Source organism: Hipposideros armiger, unplaced genomic scaffold (assembly GCF_001890085.2).
Source record: "Hipposideros armiger isolate ML-2016 unplaced genomic scaffold, ASM189008v1 scaffold_21, whole genome shotgun sequence".
Lineage (NCBI taxonomy): Eukaryota > Metazoa > Chordata > Mammalia > Chiroptera > Hipposideridae > Hipposideros > Hipposideros armiger.
The window spans coordinates 1,011,988-1,034,426 of record NW_017731371.1 but is presented as its reverse complement, the minus strand read 5'-3'; the positions used below and the strand labels follow the sequence as shown (position 1 = coordinate 1,034,426).

Sequence of the window (22,439 nt, the reverse complement as noted above, 5' to 3'; positions counted from 1 at the left end):
GGAATTAGTACTACCCACATATAATGCGCATCCTTATTTTTCCCTCACAAATTTGGGCAAAAAAGTGTGCACTGTACATGGCAAAATATGGTAATAACCAATAACTCCACATAAAATAAAATCAAAATCAATACTATTTTAAAAAACCTTAAAATATTTGTTTTTAGTTTAAGTTCTGTCTTTTACGGAAGAGAAGAACTTACTGTAAGAATTTACTCAAAACAGGTACGATCAATAGGGAAAGAAAACTTGGAAGACAGGGAAAAGGAAAAGTTGTCCAGTACATTTCCCATAGCCTAAAAATGGGAAAAGTATATCTAGCCTAGTGCAGAGAAAGAGTTAAGGCAAAAGGACCTGAGAGTTCCCAATTACTTTAAATACAATTTTTAAACTTTGCTGTTATTGGTTTTCTCTACTTCATGTCTTATGACTCCTTAAGTTTAAAAGCTCATTTCATTGATTATCATCTTTAAAATGAAAAAGTATACCAAAAAACAATTCTGGAAGAAGTTTGTAAGTTGTAAGTTATAAAAAAAAAATGGCTTACCTGTTGTTGTGTTTGTACTAATGATTCTAAGTACTTGATAATTACAGTTTTAAAATCTTTCACTCGTTCTTTCTGTTAAAAGTATAATACACGAGAAAAGGTCCATTAGTACAAAGTTAAATTTGATTTTTCCACAAAAATCACAACAAAATGTGAGTACATTGTTAACAAAAATGTGAAATTATTATACTTGCCTCAAATCTTCCCACTTCTTTCCGAATCGTTTTAGAGATCTGTTCAAAATCTCTTTCTCCTTGTTGTACTTTTGCCTCCCACTAACAAAAACAAAAATGCATAAATTTCTTATTCTCGTCTGGAAAAAATTATAGAACGAGCTGTCATGACCACTCATTTATTTTAATGTAATGCTTTAAAACCATGAGAAAGCACAATTCTGGCAAAGCCTATTTAGCATCATTCAAGCTTGTATTTAACCTTCTAGTAGTAGAGATGCAGTGTCAGCCAAATTTCCATTAATATTTCATTGTCAGATTTACTCTAGATTAGGATATTCTAGTACTTACTGAATTCAATCTCCATCACTTAATTAACTATAAGATAGATGAAATGATTCTGAGCATAAAATTCACTATCAAATAATTTAGCAATGTGAGATTATAATTTATTCATTTTTTTATATCATTATTTCAAAATATATCAAGTATATTCAGTTAATTTCAAGACTACATGTTCATCACAATTTATATGCCCATGGAAATGCTTTAAATTAGGAAAATTGTATGACAAACATTTAAAAAACAATTTTGTAATGGTAAAAGGTGCAGATTAAAAAAAAAGTAGGTGAATTATGGTCTACTGAAGACCTATCGGTAAACATTAAGTTCAGTACAGAAAAAACAAAACGTGATCAGTGACTAATGGAACAGCTAAAATAAAATAACTGAAGACTTAAGTTATGAAATGATATTTTCCCACTATGTAACCAGAACACTGGTACATACTCTTCAAAGAGCAGGTACATTGACTTTTAGTAATATAAAGGTTGTCCTACCTCTTCAATTTCCTTATTGAAGCATGGCAAAAAAAGTGTATAAATTGTAATAAACTTATACAAATTTACTAAAATACCATATATAATACATATATATGGGGGATGTTGCCTGGACAGCTAAATGTGGAACAGGTCTACCTCTAGAACTGTTTTTAAACACAAAATAAGTAATTATCTGAAATCAAATTAATTATCTCAAAAGAAATGTATAATTATTAATTAAATGTAAATTTAAATCTTTTCCTTGTATGCTTCTTTCTCCATTCCATAATCATGTGAAAGTAATGAAGGGCTCTGGAGATTCTAATGAAGATCAAAATGTTAAAGTAATTCTAACACAGTTCACAAAATTATGGAAAAATAGCTAGGTGTTGAATGGTTCAGAAAAAAATTTATGAAAAATTATGCATATATGAATGACTCATGGAAATTTTGAGTAAAGAGATAAAGCATTTTGATTAATCACCTCTCTTATTTCATTTTTAGCTTGCTGTATTTTATCTGGTTTGTTAGCAACCATCATTTTTGCCTCAGTTTCACGTTTTTTGAGCAAAGTAATTTGAGCATCTTCCCATTTCTGCCAGCACTTCATTCGATGGTCAAACACACCCTATAAGTGAATGACATAATGCTATTAAGTGACAGTCAACACCAAAATACTATCATAATACTAGAAGTGCTGTAATACTGAAAACAATAAAACCCAGTTTTTGAATTCTATCCTAAAATACTTACATACCAAACATGCCAATATCAAAGAAAATAAATTTGCATATTCTTTTGCTTAAAAACAAAAATCCCAGATATTAAATGAAATATAAGAACGCAAAATTAAAAAAACAACAAAATAACACTATATACAAAATCCATTTTACTAGTCTTTAGAGTTTTAAATGTGGGTTACAGTATGATTTCTAACAAGAGTTTTATGCTTTCAAGAAAGATTTCTTCAATAGGAAAATGCTGGTGTCATATCTACATTGGAAGTTTTCCTACTAAATAATATCAAAAGTAAATAAGTGTTGGAAATATGCCAGAAATTGAAAAAAGAAAATGAGAAAAACTCATTAGATACCAGGAAGTAAAGTTAAGTAAAAATGTGATACGATTACCAACAGCAAATAAAAGAAAGGCAACGCAATTAAAAAGGGTATAACAAAGCAAAACAAAACAAAACAAAATCCTACACAAGATGAAAATGCAGGACTAAATGAAGAAACAGACAAAAAGACTAACAGAACAAGTCAACCAAGTCCACCATTTCTTTTCAAGGGATCTGGCAGAGCAAGAGCAAGTTGAATGGAGGAAAGAAATGAAATATGAACATAGTAATTAGGAGTCTCATGAAGAAAACTAACGGGATACGATGAAATAATACAATAATATCCCTTTTCTAGCTTGATGTTAGGGATATATTCATATTATTTTAGTATTTACTAATAAAACAAATGAAGCAAGCATTAATAAACTAGGTAAACTAGAAAGCATTAAACCAAGGTTATTTTCATTTATTCCAAATAAAAAGCGTTTTGGATCAAGAAACAGTAAAGAAATACATGTTCTTACAGGGACCTGCTGAAGAGGAAAGCATGTAGATAGTGTACTTAACAAATGTAGGCTTTAGAACAAATCAAAGTTGGATTCAAATACTAGCTTTGTAGTATCCGATCTTGGGTAAATTCATTTAATTTCCATAAGCCATAGTTCTCCCAAATACAAAAGGGGGGAAATGAGATCTGTATTTGTGGATTAGAAAATAAAATGAAAAGTATGTACCACAGTGACTTAACCTAGTGGATGCTTAATAATTAAAAGGTACTACTATGAATTACTTCTAAATAACATATACAAATAAATGTAGTTGGTTGACTCAAAATTTCTACTAAAAGTGAACATAGTAATAACTTAGTAATATGAAAAAAATTAATTGAACTGCATTTATATCATACAGCATATTTTTTTAAATGTGGGCAAGAATATTAAAAACTCCGAATCAACCAGAAACCAAAGTATTTTTTTCCCAGAGTCCTTAAATATTGTGCACATTTTAAATTAAGCAGGACAACGGACATCCTTGGCAAACTGAAAAGTCAAAGCACTCTATCTATAGGTATCTAAATCCACTTTGCTAGATTTAATTTGTCATCTCATACAATTCCTCTTCTCACGTTAGTAGGTACATCTTACTATCCCCTTTGTCTGATTTTCTTATATTTAGGAGACAACACTTTCCTTAAAATATTTATTATGAATTAATTTTGCTTTAGCCAATTTTGGCCAAAATTTAAAAAGTAATAAATCTAACACAGATTCAGAAAAAGTCACTATCATTTAAAACAAACAATCCTTGCCCCTTACCCTCTATGCATACACAAACACAAAACCAAAAAACAATTCAAGATTTTAGGCTTAATTTTTTCTTTAGGGGAACAGGGTCATATCAGCTCTTCAATTATAAATTCCTCTGTTTGATAACAATTTGATTAACTTAAAATATGTACCAGTACAGGGCAAAAGTTAACAAAAATGCCCTTTAATCTCAATATCTGCTTAAATTTTTAATATATATCAACCGGCATTTTTAGTGATATACTATTATAGTTTAAACTAATTTGGTCCCTGATCCATTTATTATCTCATAATATTCCAGAGCCATCATTGTGGTATAGATGTGGGAGCTCTGGTAAAAGTAAAATGACTCAAGTGAGGTCATTTTAGGGGAAAAAAAAAATTATAACTCTGTAAGAATTAATTTTCTTCATTTTTTCCCCTACCATTGTGACACTAGAAAATAAAATAAGAACCAGAACCATACTTGATCTTCTAAAAATGCTATCTTAAAATCAATGAAATCATAACAGTGTTTGCCTTTGTATGTCAAGATAATCCACGCTAATGGAACCAGACTTTTCTATAACAGAGATTTACACTGACGATCCACTTTGGACTTCCACCCCCCTGCCAATTTAGGGTACACATTTGCATGCAAGCTGTTCTAGGCTAGACAAGGCTGCAGCTGTGGTGCAGTTCTCCTGGCCTAGAAAATCTGATGCTGCAATTTTAATTTAATTAATACCATATTCTAATTCTGTGCATCTGAAAGTATGCTGCCCAGGTTCCTGGAATCCTGAAAGGATGCTGATTACATACAGCCAAAAAATGAAGCTTTGAAAATCCTTGGGGGACCCATCTATTGTTTTTTGTTTGTTAGTTTTAATATTTTATATATTTTATAAATGTGGATTCCCTGTAAGAATTCTTGATGAAAAGTTCTAGTACTAAGCATTACCGCCAATCCCTGATCCTACTTTAGTGGTTCACAGAAGGCCAATACATGAGAATGCAGGCAATGAGTTTCCTGTATATAAGACCAGGCCTACACAATATATTTTTTTTTTAGTGAAAAGCAGTTTATTAGAAGAGGTAGTACACTTCAGAGAAATAGAAGTGGGCCCGAGCAGTAGAGGATGGCTCAAGGACCCATTATTAGAAGAGAAATTACACCCCAAAGAGACTGGAGTGGGCCAAGCAAAGAAGAAGCTCAAAAGGCTCCTAGGCAATATTTTGAATGGGTAAAATTTATCATTCTTTATGGCCCCAATATCTGATGATCTTAGCTTCCCAATTTGACTCTATATTTTAATTCCCAAAGTATTCCTAGTTTGAAAATTATTATCAGAAAAGTAATCTTAATACAGATAAAACAAAAGGCTAAGGAGTATTGAATGACTGTTAAAACTAAATAAAACACACAAAAAAACTGGACAAAGGACATGAAATAGTTCATTAAAAAGAGAAATGCAGGGCCAGACGAGTGGCGCATTGGTTAAGAACTGGCTTGGGACGCCAGAGGGCCCCTGTTCGGATCCCACATATAAGGGCCAGTGACACTGCCCTCTACAGCTAAGATGCTGAACAACAGCTCAACCTGGAGCTGGGCTGCCGTGAGTCGCTGGCGATGGCAGGTGGGTTGCCATGGGCTACCGTGTATAGTCAGCAGCCAGCGAGAGCGGCCGACCCGAAGCCAGCGACTGATCTGCCTCGCCAGGGAAGCTGGCAATGATGGTGCCAACTTGGGCCAGTGAAGCAACGTCCTCCACAGCTAGATTGAAGAACAAAACGACAGCAACTTCTCTGTTCCCCTTCCCCCAATTCCCCAATAAAAATCTTTAAAAAAAAAAAAAGAGAAATGCAATGGCTTATCATTTGTAAAGATGCCTAAATTCACAGTAACCAAAGAAATTAAAACATATACAAAAACACCTTCATCACTGGGTGGGGGAAGGAGGAACACATATGTTGATCTGAGTACAAATAAGTATAATCTCTTTGGGCCATAGTAATATGGCAATATTTATTGAAATTCATATACCCTATGGCCAAGCAATTCTATTCTACTTATAGAAATTTTATGCCCAAAGAGTTATTATCAAAATATTTAATACTTAAGATTGGACTGGTTAAATAATTCAAAGTACACCTATATGCTATGGAATACTATGCAACAATTAAAAAGAATGTAACATGCTGACAGAGACCTCTCTAAAATGGAGTGGGGAAAAAAAATCAAGGAAAGAACAGTGCATATAGTATGTTCCTTTTTGAAGAAGGAAGGAAGAGACTCAGGGGAAAAGAGAGAGGATTAGCTCCATATACAAAGGGTGCCAAAAAAAACATACACATTTTAAGAAAGAAAAAAACTGTATTAAAATTGTAATAATATATACTGATAACAAAAGATGATATAAGTCACAATCGACTTCTGCAATTATAAGAAGTACACAAAATGGTTATCATCAGCATAATTTTAATATAGGTTTTTCTTTCTTAAAATGTGTATACATTTTTTTGGCACCGTGTGTATGCGTGTGTGTGTGTGTGTGTGTGTGTGTGTGTGTGTGTGTGTGTGCATAGCTAATTCTGTGAAATAAAAACACATAAGAATCTAACAGCATTTGACTGGGGAAAGAGAGACTAGAGGCCTTAGGGTAGAAAAGAAATTTACCTTTTTGGGCTGTTACAATTATTATGTACATGTATTACTTTTTCAAATACGAATGAATTCATTTTAAATAAAAAACAAACCAAAAATGAAGACCACCAAAATTACCTGTTACCCTGGTGCCATAATTTCTCAACTCCTTTGTGCGGCTGACCTGGGCTAGGTTTCAGTAGAAAACCAATGTGAAAGAGCTTAATTTACCTCAAGGTATGTATAACCTGACCATAGTTTTTTAACAATTTTAGTCAACGAATCACTAATTCAGTATTTCCCGAAGTGTGTTCCATATAAGTAAAAATATATTAAGTGGAAAATGATTCCTGTTCATATGAATTTGGAAGTCTCTAGATCAACGTTCAATATTTTATTTTTACTCCTAGACAGTTCTAAGCTTTTTACATGCACTGTGAATGTACAAGACAGGGAGGGATACTGTATATATTATCTCCCAAACTCAGTTGGCTGTGGTACATCTTTTGGTGTCAGTGTTCTGTAGAACATGCTTTGGGAAATGTGCATTTAACTGCGATTTCACAGAACGTAAAAATACAGCAAGATTTAGGCTGTATGAGGAAAGCTGTTTTTTTGAGGGATCAACATTCATTTACATCGACAGGCCGTCACTGCCAGGGAGGCAGTCTTTCCCCAGGTGAGCTCGTTTTAGCAGGTCCCCCTTCTCACAGACACTGCCCAGCTCCCCTTTTTGGACCCACAGGTTTTTTGAAGGTTTTACATTTTATTTTTTTTACAACAGCTCTCATGCTAGTGGGAACTCTGGAATGAGGTAAGAGTAAGTGGACAATAAAAAGGAGCCATTGTCTGTAAACTGGATTTCTGTATATCACAAGTTACCTATATATAAAATGAAGTGTACTGATAACTGCTATCTATATTAACATATTTAAATAACTGGAAAGAAAAATTAACCATCAGGAATATAAAGAATGACATCTAAGAGTAAATACAAGTAAAATTGATAATTTTACAAAATCTAAGATTCCCAGTTTCCCTCTCCCTATGATAACTAATGTTCATAACAATAGTTCAAAAACAAGATCTTAAAGTATCTTCTGAAACTTAAGATAGAAAAATTAACATTCAGTTCAGTTTAATTGTCTGAACGTTGGAGACATCTTAGAATATTTTCATTACTTAACTGGATTACTTTTCCAACCATTTAGAAATTAAAGACTGTTCATCCTTAAAACATTACCACTAGATAACACAATTTATTATATAATCTAGTCCCATCCCATCTATAAATGCATTTCGGAAATACACAGAACATTTGCAGTCAAAATTCATGCTAAAGTCAACATTAAATATTGTCAAACAACAATTAGTTCTGGTTTTGTGCTGCTTCTTATTATAGCTTTACTAATGATAATAAAATACAATGGGTAGTGTCAGTTCATGCTATAATAGAAAGAGCAAACAAATGCTACCAGTTACCTATAATCTTGTACATATAAATATATAAGTAAATGTATTTTATCTTATTTGGCATTCCTTACACGTCTTAAAAATATCAGTTTTGCTTATTGTACTGTCCATGTCATAGGGGAAAAAATGTAAAGCTATTAATAATTATCTTGAAGCATTTTAGATGCACTATAGTATGAAATTTACACCCTTAAATACATGTCCAAATTCTTCTACAAGCAAACCACTGAAGTGAAAAGAGTTTAAGGAAAATTGGAAAATAAGGCTTACTTTCACTGCAGCAATAAGACGAATGTAGTCACTAAGTAGTTCTGAAAACATATAAAAGTCAGCAAAAGCTTGTTCTTGATGTAACTGGTCTATCTTCTCCTCAACCTCTGCAAGCTGAGACAACGCTCTAGATAGAGCAGTATGATCCTCTGAATTACCTAACATGGCAGCACTTTTTGCAAAGGCAGCAGTGTTGGCTGAAAGTTCTGAAATAGAAAAGTATTCACTTTTAATGTTCATTAGTAAAGTTTTAAAATATTGCATTGATTTTTTACCCTCTAAGCTTTATCTATTCACAAATTACTCAAATAATATTTTAAAATAATAGAAAACAACCAGTCATTAAAATGCCTTGTGAATAAATGTCAACTGCTCAAAGTTCTACTGAAAGTTAAGAAGAACCACTGTCTATATTCCCAGAAGATGAGCTATGTTTAATAATTTAATACAATAATCTGCATCCTCTTTCTCCCTTAAAGTGCTAATTATTTTTATTCCTTAAAAAAAAAAAAGAAAAGAAAAAAGGAAAGAAAAAGAAATATATTTAAATATGTAAAGCACTAGGAACACTTACAATTGATTTAAACTACTTGGCCCTCAAACATTTATTTGTCATTGAAAACATGTCTATAATTTTTATGAGAATATTATTTAGCCAACAGGAGGAAAGCAAGGTAAAACTGTTCATACAATTCACATAAATCTTAATTCCTTTTTTCTTTGTATGCAACAATGCTTAGTGAAATGTTAAGAACGCCTAATAAGATTTTTGAACATGATTATTTTAGATACATCAAATAAAGCATAAGATGCTCATGGGCTGGATACCGCCAATGGCACAATGATATTGCCTGCAGTTCCTCCGTTGCTCTGCACTATGTCAAGTGCTCTAAAAGCCTCAAAGCTCACTCCCTGAGAGATACAGTACAAACGACAAAAGCTGTTACAAGCTACTTTCAGTAATAAATGTATTAATTTCTGTATTTTATTGAAATGCATTATTGTTCTTATGACATATAGTGAATTACTTATTTAGTATTTTAGAAATTTGATATTAAAAGCCTTCTTTACAAACAAAACCAAAAAAAAACCCTTACCATGAAATTTAAAAATTACAACTAAAATTTTCTATGAATTTTACAAAAAAAAAACAAAAAAAACACCTTCACTCATTAAACTGTAAATATGTTTAAGCAAGAGTTAATCAAATGAACAAGTTTAGTGCAAAATTCAAAATATATTTTTATAAGTCCAGGATTTTCCTACTTCTAAAGTGGAAGTTAGATTAAAATAGAAAAAATTTGTTAAAGTTGAAACAGAAAACATTCTCTTAAACTATTTTCTCTCTTTTGTAATAACTTCAAAATATTCATTTTAATAAAATTTAAATAAAATGCTTGAATTAACCCATGGTGTTAAACAGATAAATAACAAGGCACACAAACCTTTCCTATGACAGACCAAAGCTTCAACACTGGCATGAAGTTTCCTAAGTTGCTGATCCAGATTTTCAAATTGCTGCTGCTTTTCTTCAAACCACTAAGAAAAAAATGAAAAATGGAGCTAATTTAGCCAGAACAAACCTCTATAAATTAGGTTACCAACAGCAAGCTACACTCCTTGTTTTAAAGCAACAAATTAACCATGTATAACCATGGTGGTGAGCTGACATGGCTGAGAACTAAACTCAATAAGCAAATTAATATCCTATTTTCTACTTGTAAAGCTTTAAAATGCAATTGTTGGGCTCATTAATTCATCTCATTATTCAAGTCGAAAAATCAGCTCTTACTGCATCCGATTCATTCATCTTGATTGTCATTTTGTTGACAGCGTCGGCAGCCTTGTTCACCATCCTCAATATTCCTGCTCCACTCAGAGCCTGTGTATTAACTGCTCTAGGCAGCTGGAATTGAATGACAAATAAGGGCAAACAAACCGGTTAAAAGCATGAAGGTTTAACTGGGCACAAAAGGGACAGTCTCTCCCCTCCCCCCACAAAAAAAAAAGAAAAAAAAAGGAGGTTGTATTTTCTTCACTCTCATACATTTCAATAGTGAGATCTAATTTCTCAAACACACTACTTGTACAATCTCAAAGGAAAACTTAAAAAATAGACTTTCCATTTGTTTTTCTTGTGCACGTTTACATTTAGATGGAACAACAGTCGGTCAAAATATGTTAAGAAATTTCCAAGTACCTTAACAGTGGCCACCTGTTTGCTAGCAGAAATAAAGTGTTTATAAAGAGAGAAGTAGAAAGTCTTGAGAAAAAAAATCTCTATGTTCAGTTAGGACTGCGTGATTTTGAATTTTTTTAAAATTCTGGATTTCAAATAAATTTTTAAAAGATCTCAAATGGTAACAATTAGAAAGCTAAACTGCTTAAGAGCCCAAAATGTGCCAAATATCTTGAATATAAACAGCAGCATGGTTATTATAATTTAAGCTCTTTCAAGTCACAAATTTGCATTTCAAAATCTTAAGAACATTAGAATGTAGACACGCACACATTCAACTATCTCTAAAGTAGTTCTAAATAAACTTTTTTCAACATGATGCCTAAGCAACAAATTAGGGCACTCAGAATTAGACTACATAAGCCATTTTTTAAAAATCTGGTTTTAAATTTTTAAGAAAGGGACTGACTGATCATCCTATAATTATCACTGCAAAGATATTTTGCCAGTAATTTGTTAAGTAATTAAAGCTAATTAAAGCACTAAGCAAAAAAAAAAATCATTGCTTTATTCCATCTATTAATTCAATTATTTACTGAGCATCTCTATTCTTATATAAATTACTACACTGAAAAATATAAATACTGAGAATATTTATATACAAAAATTTAAGGGCCGGCCGAGTGGCGCGATGGTTAAGAACTCGCTTGGGATGCCAGAGGGCCCCGGTTCGGATCCCACATATGAGGGCCAGTGACACTGCCCTCCACAGCTAAGATGCTGAACAACAGCTCGACCTGGAGCTGGGCTGCCATGAGTCGCCGGCGACGGCGTGGGCTGCAGTCCCTGTGGCAGTGGATTGCCATGGGCTACCGTGTGTGGCCAGCAGCCAGCGTGAGCGGCCAGCAGCCGCAGTGAGCGGCCAGCAGCCGCAGTGAGCGGCCGTCCAGAAGCCGGCGACTGATCTGCCTCGCCAGAGAAGAGCGCAATGATGGTGCCAACTTGGGCCAGTGAAGCAACATCCTCCACAACTAGATTGAAGAACAACAACAACAAAAAAAACGACAGCAACTTGTCTGTTCCCCTTTCCCCAATTCCCCAGCACTGTTCCCATCCCCCCAATTCCCCAATAAAAATCTTTAAAAAAAAAAAAATTTTAAATTAGAAATAACATACCTCTGAACTTTCCAAGAATTGTCTTAAGTCAGGATCCTGTAGTAAAGTTGGATGCTTTACTGTTCTTTGAAGATATCTAGATTTAAGAATAAAATTGCTCCTTTAGTTATCGGTAACATCTTATTTTAAATCTTATTTCAACAAAAAATTAAAAACTAGGTAAAAAGATGTCCTCAGTCTGCCTATCATATCAGTCTGCCTTTACTCTAATTATCTATAACCTTACAGCAATGTAATGATTAAAAAGCTTTTTGGTTCATCTTTTGAAAATTCGTTTTTATGTATAAAGAGACATGGCAGGGGATAAGGGTGGGAGTGGGGAGAGGTTAAATAACTTACCAAGCTTCTCACTGCAAAGTATAAACGAGCAATATGAGTTGTCAAATAATTTTATCTTTGGGTGGAGTTAATATGTTCCCCAATTGTTACTTCAGAGTCCTAAGAAACCTCTCTCTCTCTGTCTCTGTCTCTCTCTCTCTCGCTCTCTCTCTTTATATATATTCCAACTAGTTTTTATTACTATTACATTATTACCAAAATGGAGAAGAGCCTCCAATTTTTTTCCTTGTCAGCAGATTTAAATTATGAAATCAGCTTTGGTCCTTATTTGACAAGGACAAAACTTTCTTCAATATTTCTATTTTTAAGGTTTTGCAATTTTTGATAAATTTCTTTATGACACCACATAAAATAAAAAATGAAAAGAGAAACACCACTATTAAATCACTGTTAGCCCAACTTTAGCCATTCTCCTTACTAGAAAAGTGCACAATTCCGTCATCCTTAATAAATTACCAATCATTCTTTAATAAAAAGGTCCATTATTGATTCTTGATTATTTTTCTAATCCCATTTAAAAAAAAATAAAGATTACATGAAGTAATACTTCAATTATAATATTTCATCTCACAGTTAATATATCTTTATTCCAATTTCTGCAGAATAAATGTAGTCAGTAATTGCTTCTACCTTTTTACAAGATTATAAAACATGCCTGAAATAAAGTTTCTGGAAAAAAAGTGACTACCTTCTCTAACAGTCATATTCTACACAGTGGTTAAAATGACTCCTTTATCACATATTTTTGTATTTTAAATAAAATACATACCATATTAAACTTCATTTTAAATCATTAGCTCACATAAGAAGTCATTATAATAGAGCATTTAATAGATACCTGCAATACAATCTACACTGTGGTTTAAAACAGTATTTGCTGCCTATGTTATCATGCTAAAAAAAGAGATGCAAAAGGACCACTTATCCAGTAAATTCAAGAAATGTTGGCATTTTCCCAGCGGAATTTTACTATTAGGTAAGTTATTAAATTGTTTATCTACTTACTGCTTAAAGCAGTTTGCATAAGTTGGTCATCTGAGTAAATAGCAAGCACTCAGACATTTGTGAAATGAACAAGCAAGAAGGAAGACAAAACATCTAGTACACAACCTGTTAGAAATGTTCCAATATTTCAAAACTAAATAAAAATATGCAATATTACTTATATTCTAAAATAGCTTTCCAAAGTGAGTGCATATTCCTCTCTTTAAGATTCGTAACGAACAGCAGCATATTCGGTACTGTGAGAAGTCCTGCAGGAAAAAAGCCTGGTTTAACTTTGTTAAACCCTATGCTAACAAAACTCAATCGACTATAGATTTCCTTTTTCCACCCCACCACATACTAGCATTCTGAGGAATCAATTTTGGAAATGATATTCTAGAAAATTACAAAACGTTTCATTTTTTAAAAATTAATATTTATTGGGGTGATGTTAGTAAAGTTATATGCGTTTCAAGTGTACAACTCTGTAATATATCATCTATATATCACATGTGTTCACCACCCTGAGTCAGTTCTCCTTCCATCACCATATAATTGACCCCCTTTACCTTCATCTACCACCCACTTTCCTTCTAAAGGATTACATAGAAGTAAAGAGCAACTAACCATTAAAAACAAAAGTATTAAACTTACATAATGTTAAAAATTAAGAACAGAAACATAAATTGAATTTCAAAATTACTATTGATAAATATACATCAATTCAGAATTAAGGTAAGAGAGGGTTATAAATGCATAAAGGAAGGATACAGAACAAAAAGAGGAAAAGAATACAGGAAGAACACATGAAAAGAGGTATCGGAAGAAAAGGAAAAAGGAACACTAAAGGAAGGCAGAAATGAAAGACCCAATGAAATTAATGAAAAGTATTAGACTCAACAACAGGTGGTCAGTAGTTATTCTTCAGATTTGCTCTAAGAAAAGGTTACTGATAAATTTAGAAGAATCACTTAGGGCTTTAAAGTTCCCAACTGCTTACCAAAACCAAAACAAAATGAAGCATGTTATACAAAATGCTTGACATGTACCAAGTTAAAAATATTTCCTTGCTTGTAACTCAAATACACGTGCTAATAATAAGAATAAAAAAAGGGCAAAAAGAGCCTGCTTTTTTTTTTTTTAAAGATTTTATTGAGGAACAGACAAGTTGCTATCCTTTTGTTCTTCAGTCTAGTTGTGGAGGACGTTGCTTCACTGGCCCATGTTGGCATTATCATTGTGCTCTTCCTGGGTGAAGCAGTCACTCGCCGGCTATTGGACGGCCGCTCACCGCGGCTCACGAAAGCTCACGTCCCATGCTGGCCAGCCCTACTGAAGCCTATGCTGTCGCCAGCGACTCACGGTAGCCCAGCTCCAGGTTGAGCTATTGTTCACCATCTTTGCTGTAGAGGGCGCAGTGTCACTGGCCCTCATGTGGGATCTGAACCGGGGTCCTGCTGCTCAGAGCTGGTGTCCCAGGCCAACTCTTAACCAACGTGCCACTCGGCTGGCCCTGGGCATTTTATATATATATCAGTTATTATTCTGAGTACTCAGAATACATCAGTGAACAAAACAAGATCCCTTCCCTAGTAAAACTTGTGTTTTAGTAAGAGAAGACACAATAAACTATAAATGTAACAAACACAAATTATGTAGTATGTGGCAAGGTTGTAAATGCTGTGGATAAAAGAAAGGACAGAATAGTAAATGGGATCAAGCGTGTGAGGTGTGGTTAGTGGCAATTTAAATAGAACAGGTTTGAATAAAACCAATGACCAGAATAGGTTTCACTGGAATGGTGGTATTTAAACATTTGAACTTGAAAGTAATAAGAGAATTAGTCATACAGGTACCGTATTTGCCGGCGTATAAGACGACTTTTTGGCCCTGAAAAATATGCCTCCAAGTGGGGGGTCGTCTTATACGCCAGGTACACTTCAGATAGACTGCCCATAGTGCTTGCCCCGTGCCATAGTGGCCTCCCGATGCCCGCCTACTTCATTCCACATACCGTTCAGGCATCAGCAGCGCTGCTGGGTGTATGCTCGGCTGTTATGCGATTTTGCTGTTATGCGATTTTACCACACTCGCAAAATCGCACACAGCCGACCATATAACAAACTCTGTATTTTGAGTGGAAATGTTAGGGGGTCGTCTTATACGCCCAGTCGTCTTATACACCGGCAAATACGGTACCTGGGAACAAAAGCTTTCTAGGCAGTGGGAACCTCAGTGAAAAACCCTAAGGTGGAAAACTGCCTGAGATCTGTGAGGGGCAGGTAGCAGAGTGGTCAGTGTGGCCTAGAGCAGTGATCAAGGAGGACATGATATGGAACAGGTAACAGAGTGAGCAATGCATGTCATATAAGGTTTTGTAGGCCATTAGAAAGACTCTGGCTTTTATGGAGTGAAATGGGGGAGGTAGATATGATCTGATTTATGTTTTAAAAGGATGACTCTGGCTGCTATATTAAAAAAGTGTAGAGGTGCAAGGATGGAAACAGGGAGACAAATTAAGAGCCTAATAAAGTTAATTCAGGCATTTAGACTAGTAGAGGACTGGTGAGTAATGGGTGTATTCCAGATACTAGAAGAAAGCAACAGGATTTTCTGATGAACTAGATAATCCTAAACATCTGCCTACCTCCAAACTTCCTGATATGTACTGAAAGAGTGGATTAATCAATCTACACTAACTGTTTAGGTCTTTCCAGTTGGGTTTTCAGGTACTACTTGGAACACATTCCTAATGACACACTTATGTCTTAGAGATAAAGAAGAATGAAGTTAAATAACTTGTCCAAGGTCACAGAGTGTGTAGAGCGTAGAGTGCAGGCTTCAACAAAGAAAGGATTTTAAATCTACACACTATTTCATGTTACTCTATGTTCCTCAGTTTATATTTGCATAAGTGTATCCTTACCTATAAAATAAACTCAATATGCTATTAATTTCAGATGTGAAGTACTCTAAAAAAAATAAAGTGAGCAATCTTAGAGATACTCTTGATAGAAGTAGTTTCTGCTTAATTTATAAGTGTGGGACAAGGAAATACTGGGGTTCTTAACCACTCCTTTTCTCTTCCTACAATTTAATATCAAATGTTTATATTTTCTTTCAAGAGAGTCATCTAGGTTCTCGAAGTTGAACAAACAAATAAATATTATAGTATATACAAAGAGAAGTACTTCCGTGACCCACCAGTCAATGAGGTTGGTTATTTCACAGATATGCCTGTTCTAGTGTTTAAATTTTTGCCACAGAAAAATCACTGTAGAAAAATCATTCCAGTTCCTTTGTTTTTATACCTTTACACCTATATTTTCTTTAGTCATCTTTTCTAATGCAAAATGAACTTTTCCCTCAGTACACTTTTTTTTTTCACTACTGCAAATTCCACTAAAATGGTATTTAACAAGTAACATTTATTAGCAAAGAAACTATCTTGACATACACACTAGGTTAGGTCCAGCATTTCCTTAAAACTCAGTGTTTCATACTGCATGAAGGTATAGTAAGTACTATGCAGTGCATTCAAGTTACAAGAAAGGTGAATGCGGAATCAAATTATATGTGCTTGGTACAATAAATCTTCATTAAGTTCCTTATCAAGCATGCCATCCGAAATATTTCAACTTTACTCATAGAAAAATAGGACTTCAAAGGTTTCTCAAAGGGTCATGGTTCCACTTTCAGGAAGGACTAAGTGAAATCAAGGCAGAGCATTATCTACCTTATTCTTAAAAATATTCAGTCTATAACCTCTTTCACGACAGAATAAATTCTAATGCCCAACCTGAATTCTCTTGATGCAATTTAAATCCTTTTCCTGAGTAATTGCTGATTCTCACAGACATAATCTCATCTTTAAGTCTTTAAGATTTTAAACTACACATCTTTTAGCTTTTCTTACTGCAAACTGTTCAAATCTGACTTTACTGTGGCATTTTCTGAAAATTAAAACAATTTATTACTAAGCTCCAGGAATAAGTTGCCTTAACAATAGGTTTAAAAAATAATTTGTACCCTGGAGATATATATGTACTACTCACTAAAATCTGTCCTACCCACCCCAACCACTGATTTTAGGCTAAAATAGAAAATAAAACAAAAAACAAATAAGCAAATTCAATTAAACAAAATTCAATGAAAATAACAAACAAAAATACCTATCAATTAGAGAATGTTTTAACTTTAGGTAATTACCAACCTATATTCTAAAAGTTGGGCTTTAGGAGTTTTAAATTGTTTTCTCACATTTTCAGCATAGCGAGGAAAAGAATAAATGGTAAAATTCTGGGAATGGGAGTGCTTCCATTCACCCACTCCACTTTTAGTAGGCTGCAATGAAGACAAGTCTTAAGCTATAGCAGTGTGCTGAGTCAAGCACTCTAAATGAAGGAAGAACATATATGTCAGCCTTTAAAGGTACAATCAACTCAAGCAATCACTAATACTATATTTTGCCATGTATAATGTGCACTTTTTTGCCCAAATTTGTGAGGGGAAAACAAGGATGCACATTATACACGGGCAGTACTAATTCCATATCTAGATGAATGTTTTTAATTCTTTTATTTATGCTTATGAGTTAAAAGTGTAACTAGAAATAAGTAACGATATCCGTATGCAAAATAATACCCAGGAATATGATAATCGTTTTCTTGAATTTACAATGAACTTGCAACTACAAAGAGTTCTTGGCCTTCTATGAGGCGTAAATATTGTAAATTTGTTACTGGTACATAAAATTTCTTGTACCTTGTATCTGTTCTTGTGTTTTGTAATTATTTGTTACATAAGATTTCTTGTACTATAATTACATTAAAAAATAAATGCTAAAATTCCTTTTTAATACAAAAAAGTACCTAAATGTAAATAAATAAAAATGTGAATTAAAAAATTAAAACTGAAAATTTTTTCCCTGAATGTTTGGGCCAAAAATGTGGGTGTGCATTATACACAGGAGTACATTATACATGGCAAAATACAGTACTTTTGTACACTCAAATCAAAATCAATAATACAAAATTAGAGAGAACACAAAACTAATTTTTCATTGTATTTAATAATGTTCTCACCTAGCAATAAGTCAAAGGAAAGATTAATTAATTAATTAATTTTTTCTTTTCTTTTTTTTAGCTGAGCCATACTGCCACCTGTTGGCAGCTCAGCAGCAGCTCAGCGTGGGCCGGGAATCCAACTGGCGACCCTGTTGCTCAGAGGTCGCACTCTTGAGTGAGCTCTTAACCTACTGAGCCACTCGGCTGGTCCCCAGGAAAGATTTAGCTGAACTATAACTAGTCAAATTATCCAACAGAGTACATGAATGTGTGAGTATAACTTCCTAAGGATCTAAATAATAGTGAAGTATTTTTTTATCAAAATATTTTTATCAACCCTTTCCCCCACTCACAAGATTCGCACTTTCTTTTTATAAGCCTGACAGCTTCTTACTTCTCTTGCTGACTACAGCTATGACATAATAATTCTATCACCAACTAACTCATGCCTTTACATTCCTGCTTGTAACAATGATACAAAAATAGGTGTTATTTTGATAGACACACTATTAGTGTTGATTAATAAAAGCAGAAGCATATAGTATTGTAGTTTAAAGAAGCAATTTTCTTAATAAAAGTTTAAAGTACTCTTGGTAAGAGTCATCAAGCGGTATTTTGAAGAAAACTAATCATTGAAATATAGTTGTGCCACATAATGGAATTAGACTTATACTGCTGAAGTAAAAACATGAGAGTAATAAAGCACAGACATCTAGAATTACCTTTCAAGAGCTGCTCTCCGTTTTTCTACAAATTCAGTGGATGATGAATCTTCTTTACCCACTTTGACCTTGGTCATGCCTTTGAAAACATTGAATGAGATTCATGATGATTGTATATTATTATGAAATCGTCTTTTATAATCCCTTCTGCCTATTTTAAAATATTCTTTAAATTTGAACTTGACAAAAAGCTCCTAAATTTATAACCAGTATCACACTTTTGAGAAATTAAAACTCTTGATATATTAACTCTACTTGGTTAAGTACTTAGAAATAAAGCAGAGTTGAGCTGTATCTGTAGTTCCCTGACATATAACTTTTCGATTCCTTATCTGTTATATATTACACTCCTCGTAAATTAAAATGTAATTGTATTTCAATGAAATTCAAATTAGTAAACTGAAGCTCAATTAATATTTTCATTTCTTATGAGCAACAATTAAGGTTCTTTACTTTGAGGAGTAGAAAAACAAGTGTAATCAATGAATCTGCTAAATATTTTCTGTTATAGATACAAAGAACATGGTCTTGTTTATCATAGATGGTTTTGTACAATAATAGTTGAAATAACAAGCTCTTTTATAGACATTTAGAATTCTTCAAATTTAAAAAATAAAAATCATGTTAATAATTTCTGTACTGACAATTTCAATTTTAACATGAATATATCAGACTGTAGATGTTTCTTTCTTTTCCTTTCAAAAATTGATTCTGTAGACACATGCTACATGGATGAACCCTGAAAATATTATGCTAAATGAAAGAAACTTGTCAAAAAGGAACATATATTATATGATTCTCTTTATAGGAAATGTCCAGAACAGGCAAATTTATAGAGAAAGTACATTTGTGATTGCCTATGGCTGGGGGGTGGGGAAATTAGAGGATGATGGCTATGGGGGTAATAAAAATATTCTAATATGGATTGTGGTTTTGTATGCACAACTCTAAATATACTAGAAACCATTGAATGATATGCTTTAAATGTATGAACTGTATATCATGTGAGTTATATCTCAATCAAGTCATTAAAAATGGATTATGTAAAACCATGTAACTCTTATTCAGGTTGGTATATCAGGGAAATAAACATATATCACCTATGAATGTTCTGTTTAACTTAATATCTCTGAAATATAATAGCTTGAAAAGGAAAATTCAAAAACTTAAAATTACCTACCCTGAATGGACTACAAGATGTGGAATGTTCATTATTTCATATATTCTGTTTCCTTGGAAAAAACCTTACCATTATATATTTTGCTTTTTTTTTTTCTCCTTCAAGAATCTTCTGCTTATGCTATTTCATAGAGGTAACCATTATGGGCCACTCGGGCAAATTAAAAAAACCTTTCTAACCAGCTACCTCTTAAAACTTTCCAACTGCTTTGTTGCTCTTGTCTAAAAGCTTAGTAAAATAGTGTTTTCAAGACAACTAAGGTTTTATAAAAGTGGTACCAGTTATGTGCTAATAAAAAGACTCCCTTCCTTCAGTGGCAGTTACAGCTTCCCAGCGAAGAAGGAAGTCGCTGCTCTTATTCCACCACCCCACTATCAGTGTTGGTTATTTGAAAACCACTGGGTATGTAATTGAAAGGGTCTCCCATATCTTAAATTTTTCTTAATGTATTTTTACTTTAAAAAACTGATAGACAATATGAAATTTTTAAATGACTGCTTCTCTACTTGGTTGATTGCCAGGAAGCTCATATATCAATTTGTTACCCACATTTAATAACTGTTCAGACTTAATGCACACATTTTGGGGAAACTAGCTTGGCTTCATCTTACTATTTGACTATAATTATTTTTCCTGATAATTTTTTAATTTATATCTTAAAAAACAAAACTGCATTATATGCCAGTTGCCTCAAATCCTTTCTAGAATAAAGTGGTATATAAATAAATAATTTTAAAACAATTTAATCCTCTTAAATGTATAGTAGACAATTCTACAATCACATAGCATTATATTATTTTCAAAAACTGATAAAAAAGAAAAGCAAATCATAACTGTATTGAAAAAACTCATACCAAAATTAGAAGCAGGATAAAAAAGTGGTTAGGAGTACAGGCTCTGGAGTGAGGTGGCCTGCTTTCAGAGCTCAGCTCTGCCTCTTAGTAGCTACATGACATGGGGCATGTTACGTAACCTTGATGAACCCTGGCTTCCAGAAACAGTGGTTCTCAACCTGTGGGTCGCGACCCGTTTGGGGGTCGAACGACCCTTTCACAGGGGTCGCCTAAGACCATTGGAAAACAAAAAGATATTTATATTACGATTCATAACAGTAGCAAAATTATAGTTATAGAGTAGCAACGAAAATAATTTTATGGTTGGGGGTCACCACAACATGAGGAACTGTATTAAGGGGTTGCGGCATTAGGAAGGTTGAGAACCGCTGCATAACAAGTTTACCAAAGTTGTTGTGAGGATTAAGTGAGAAAGTAGGTAAATTATTTAGCACAGTGCCTTAGCACAGTAAGCACTCAATAAATGTTAATTATTCCTATAATTTAACTGATAGTTTTACAATTTAATGGGCTATCCTGGCCATGTAATGAATAATATGAACATAACTGTGTCTCTGTCCCTAGTACACTTTGAAGGCTGTCAAAATCAGTATCAGAAAGAATGCTCTTAAGATTTAGTTTCTTACTTTTATTTTGAATTTATGTGCTATTTATAATACTGCAATATCTATGGAAGGTTGAAAATTATTGAGGCAAAATATTAGTTTGAAACATAATGAACTTAAGCGTGAAAATTTAGCTTTAAATCTACTTTTTAGGTCAATGCTTAAAGACTAAACTTTAATTATCTAGCCACCAAAATGAGAAAGAATTTGTTGTTTTTCCTCTTTTGGTATATAAAATAGTTGCACAACTTAGTCAAAGGTAAAAAGGATATTAATAATTTATGAGAGATGAAATTTAATTCCCTACACAGATAGCAGGATATCAAAGATATCATTGCAATAGTTCAGAGAAGAGGAAAATAAGATTACTAACCAGATCAGCAGTTCTTAAAGTATGGTGAGATACCTGGAAGGTTTCAGAGACTTTTATGAGGGTTACGGGGTGGTGCAGAAAAGTCTATTTTCATAATAATAAGCTATTATTTGTCTTTTTTACTCTGATTCTTTCATGAGAGCTCAGTAAAGTTTTATAAAAGGTTATATGATGTGTTATATCACAACAGATTGAGTGTAGAAGCAGATATGAGAATATCACTATCTTAAAAGCCAGAAATTAATTTGCAAAAATGTAGAACAAAAACAAAAAAGCAAGCTACTCATTAATTTTTGTTTTACAAAAATTACTTTTCACAAAATTTTATTTGTTAACAGGTAGTGAGTTTATTGTTATTTTTAAATGAATTAATAAATGCAACTTTAAAATATCCTCATACAATAAATATCAATTGATATGGTCCTCAAAAGCAAAAGCTCTTTAGGGTTCTCAATAAATTTGAAGAATATTAAGAGTCTTGAGATGAAGAAGGTAAAGAACTGCACAACTAGATTTTTTAATTAAAAAAAAGAGAAAATATAAACAAACCCATTCAAATATATCTGGTTTCAAAAGTCATAAGATACTGATAAAATTACTCTTCAAACCAAATGTTTGAAAAAGTAAAATAATAAAGGTCAGCAAAATTCATTTTAAATATTTTTCAGAATAATCTTATGTATAAAG

General features: G+C 33.1%; 1 protein-coding gene across 2 annotated transcripts in view; it reads right to left on the bottom strand.

Annotated features, from left to right (window-relative positions):
- SNX2 (sorting nexin 2) overlaps positions 1–22,439 on the bottom strand; it is a 65,326-nt gene that overhangs the window by 4,756 nt on the left and 38,131 nt on the right. The window contains exons 7-15 of one of the 2 annotated variants that reach the window (XM_019635398.1): positions 18,741–18,819; positions 11,630–11,705; positions 10,067–10,180; positions 9,720–9,813; positions 8,275–8,480; positions 2,026–2,169; positions 1,560–1,571; positions 742–822; positions 548–619 (exon numbers count right to left, since the gene is read on the bottom strand). In XM_019635398.1, coding sequence (XP_019490943.1) covers positions 548–619; positions 742–822; positions 1,560–1,571; positions 2,026–2,169; positions 8,275–8,480; positions 9,720–9,813; positions 10,067–10,180; positions 11,630–11,705; positions 18,741–18,819 — 878 coding nt within the window. The remainder of the gene's footprint in view (positions 1–547; positions 620–741; positions 823–1,559; positions 1,572–2,025; positions 2,170–8,274; positions 8,481–9,719; positions 9,814–10,066; positions 10,181–11,629; positions 11,706–18,740; positions 18,820–22,439) is intronic. The other variant, XM_019635399.1, reaches the window with a different exon arrangement.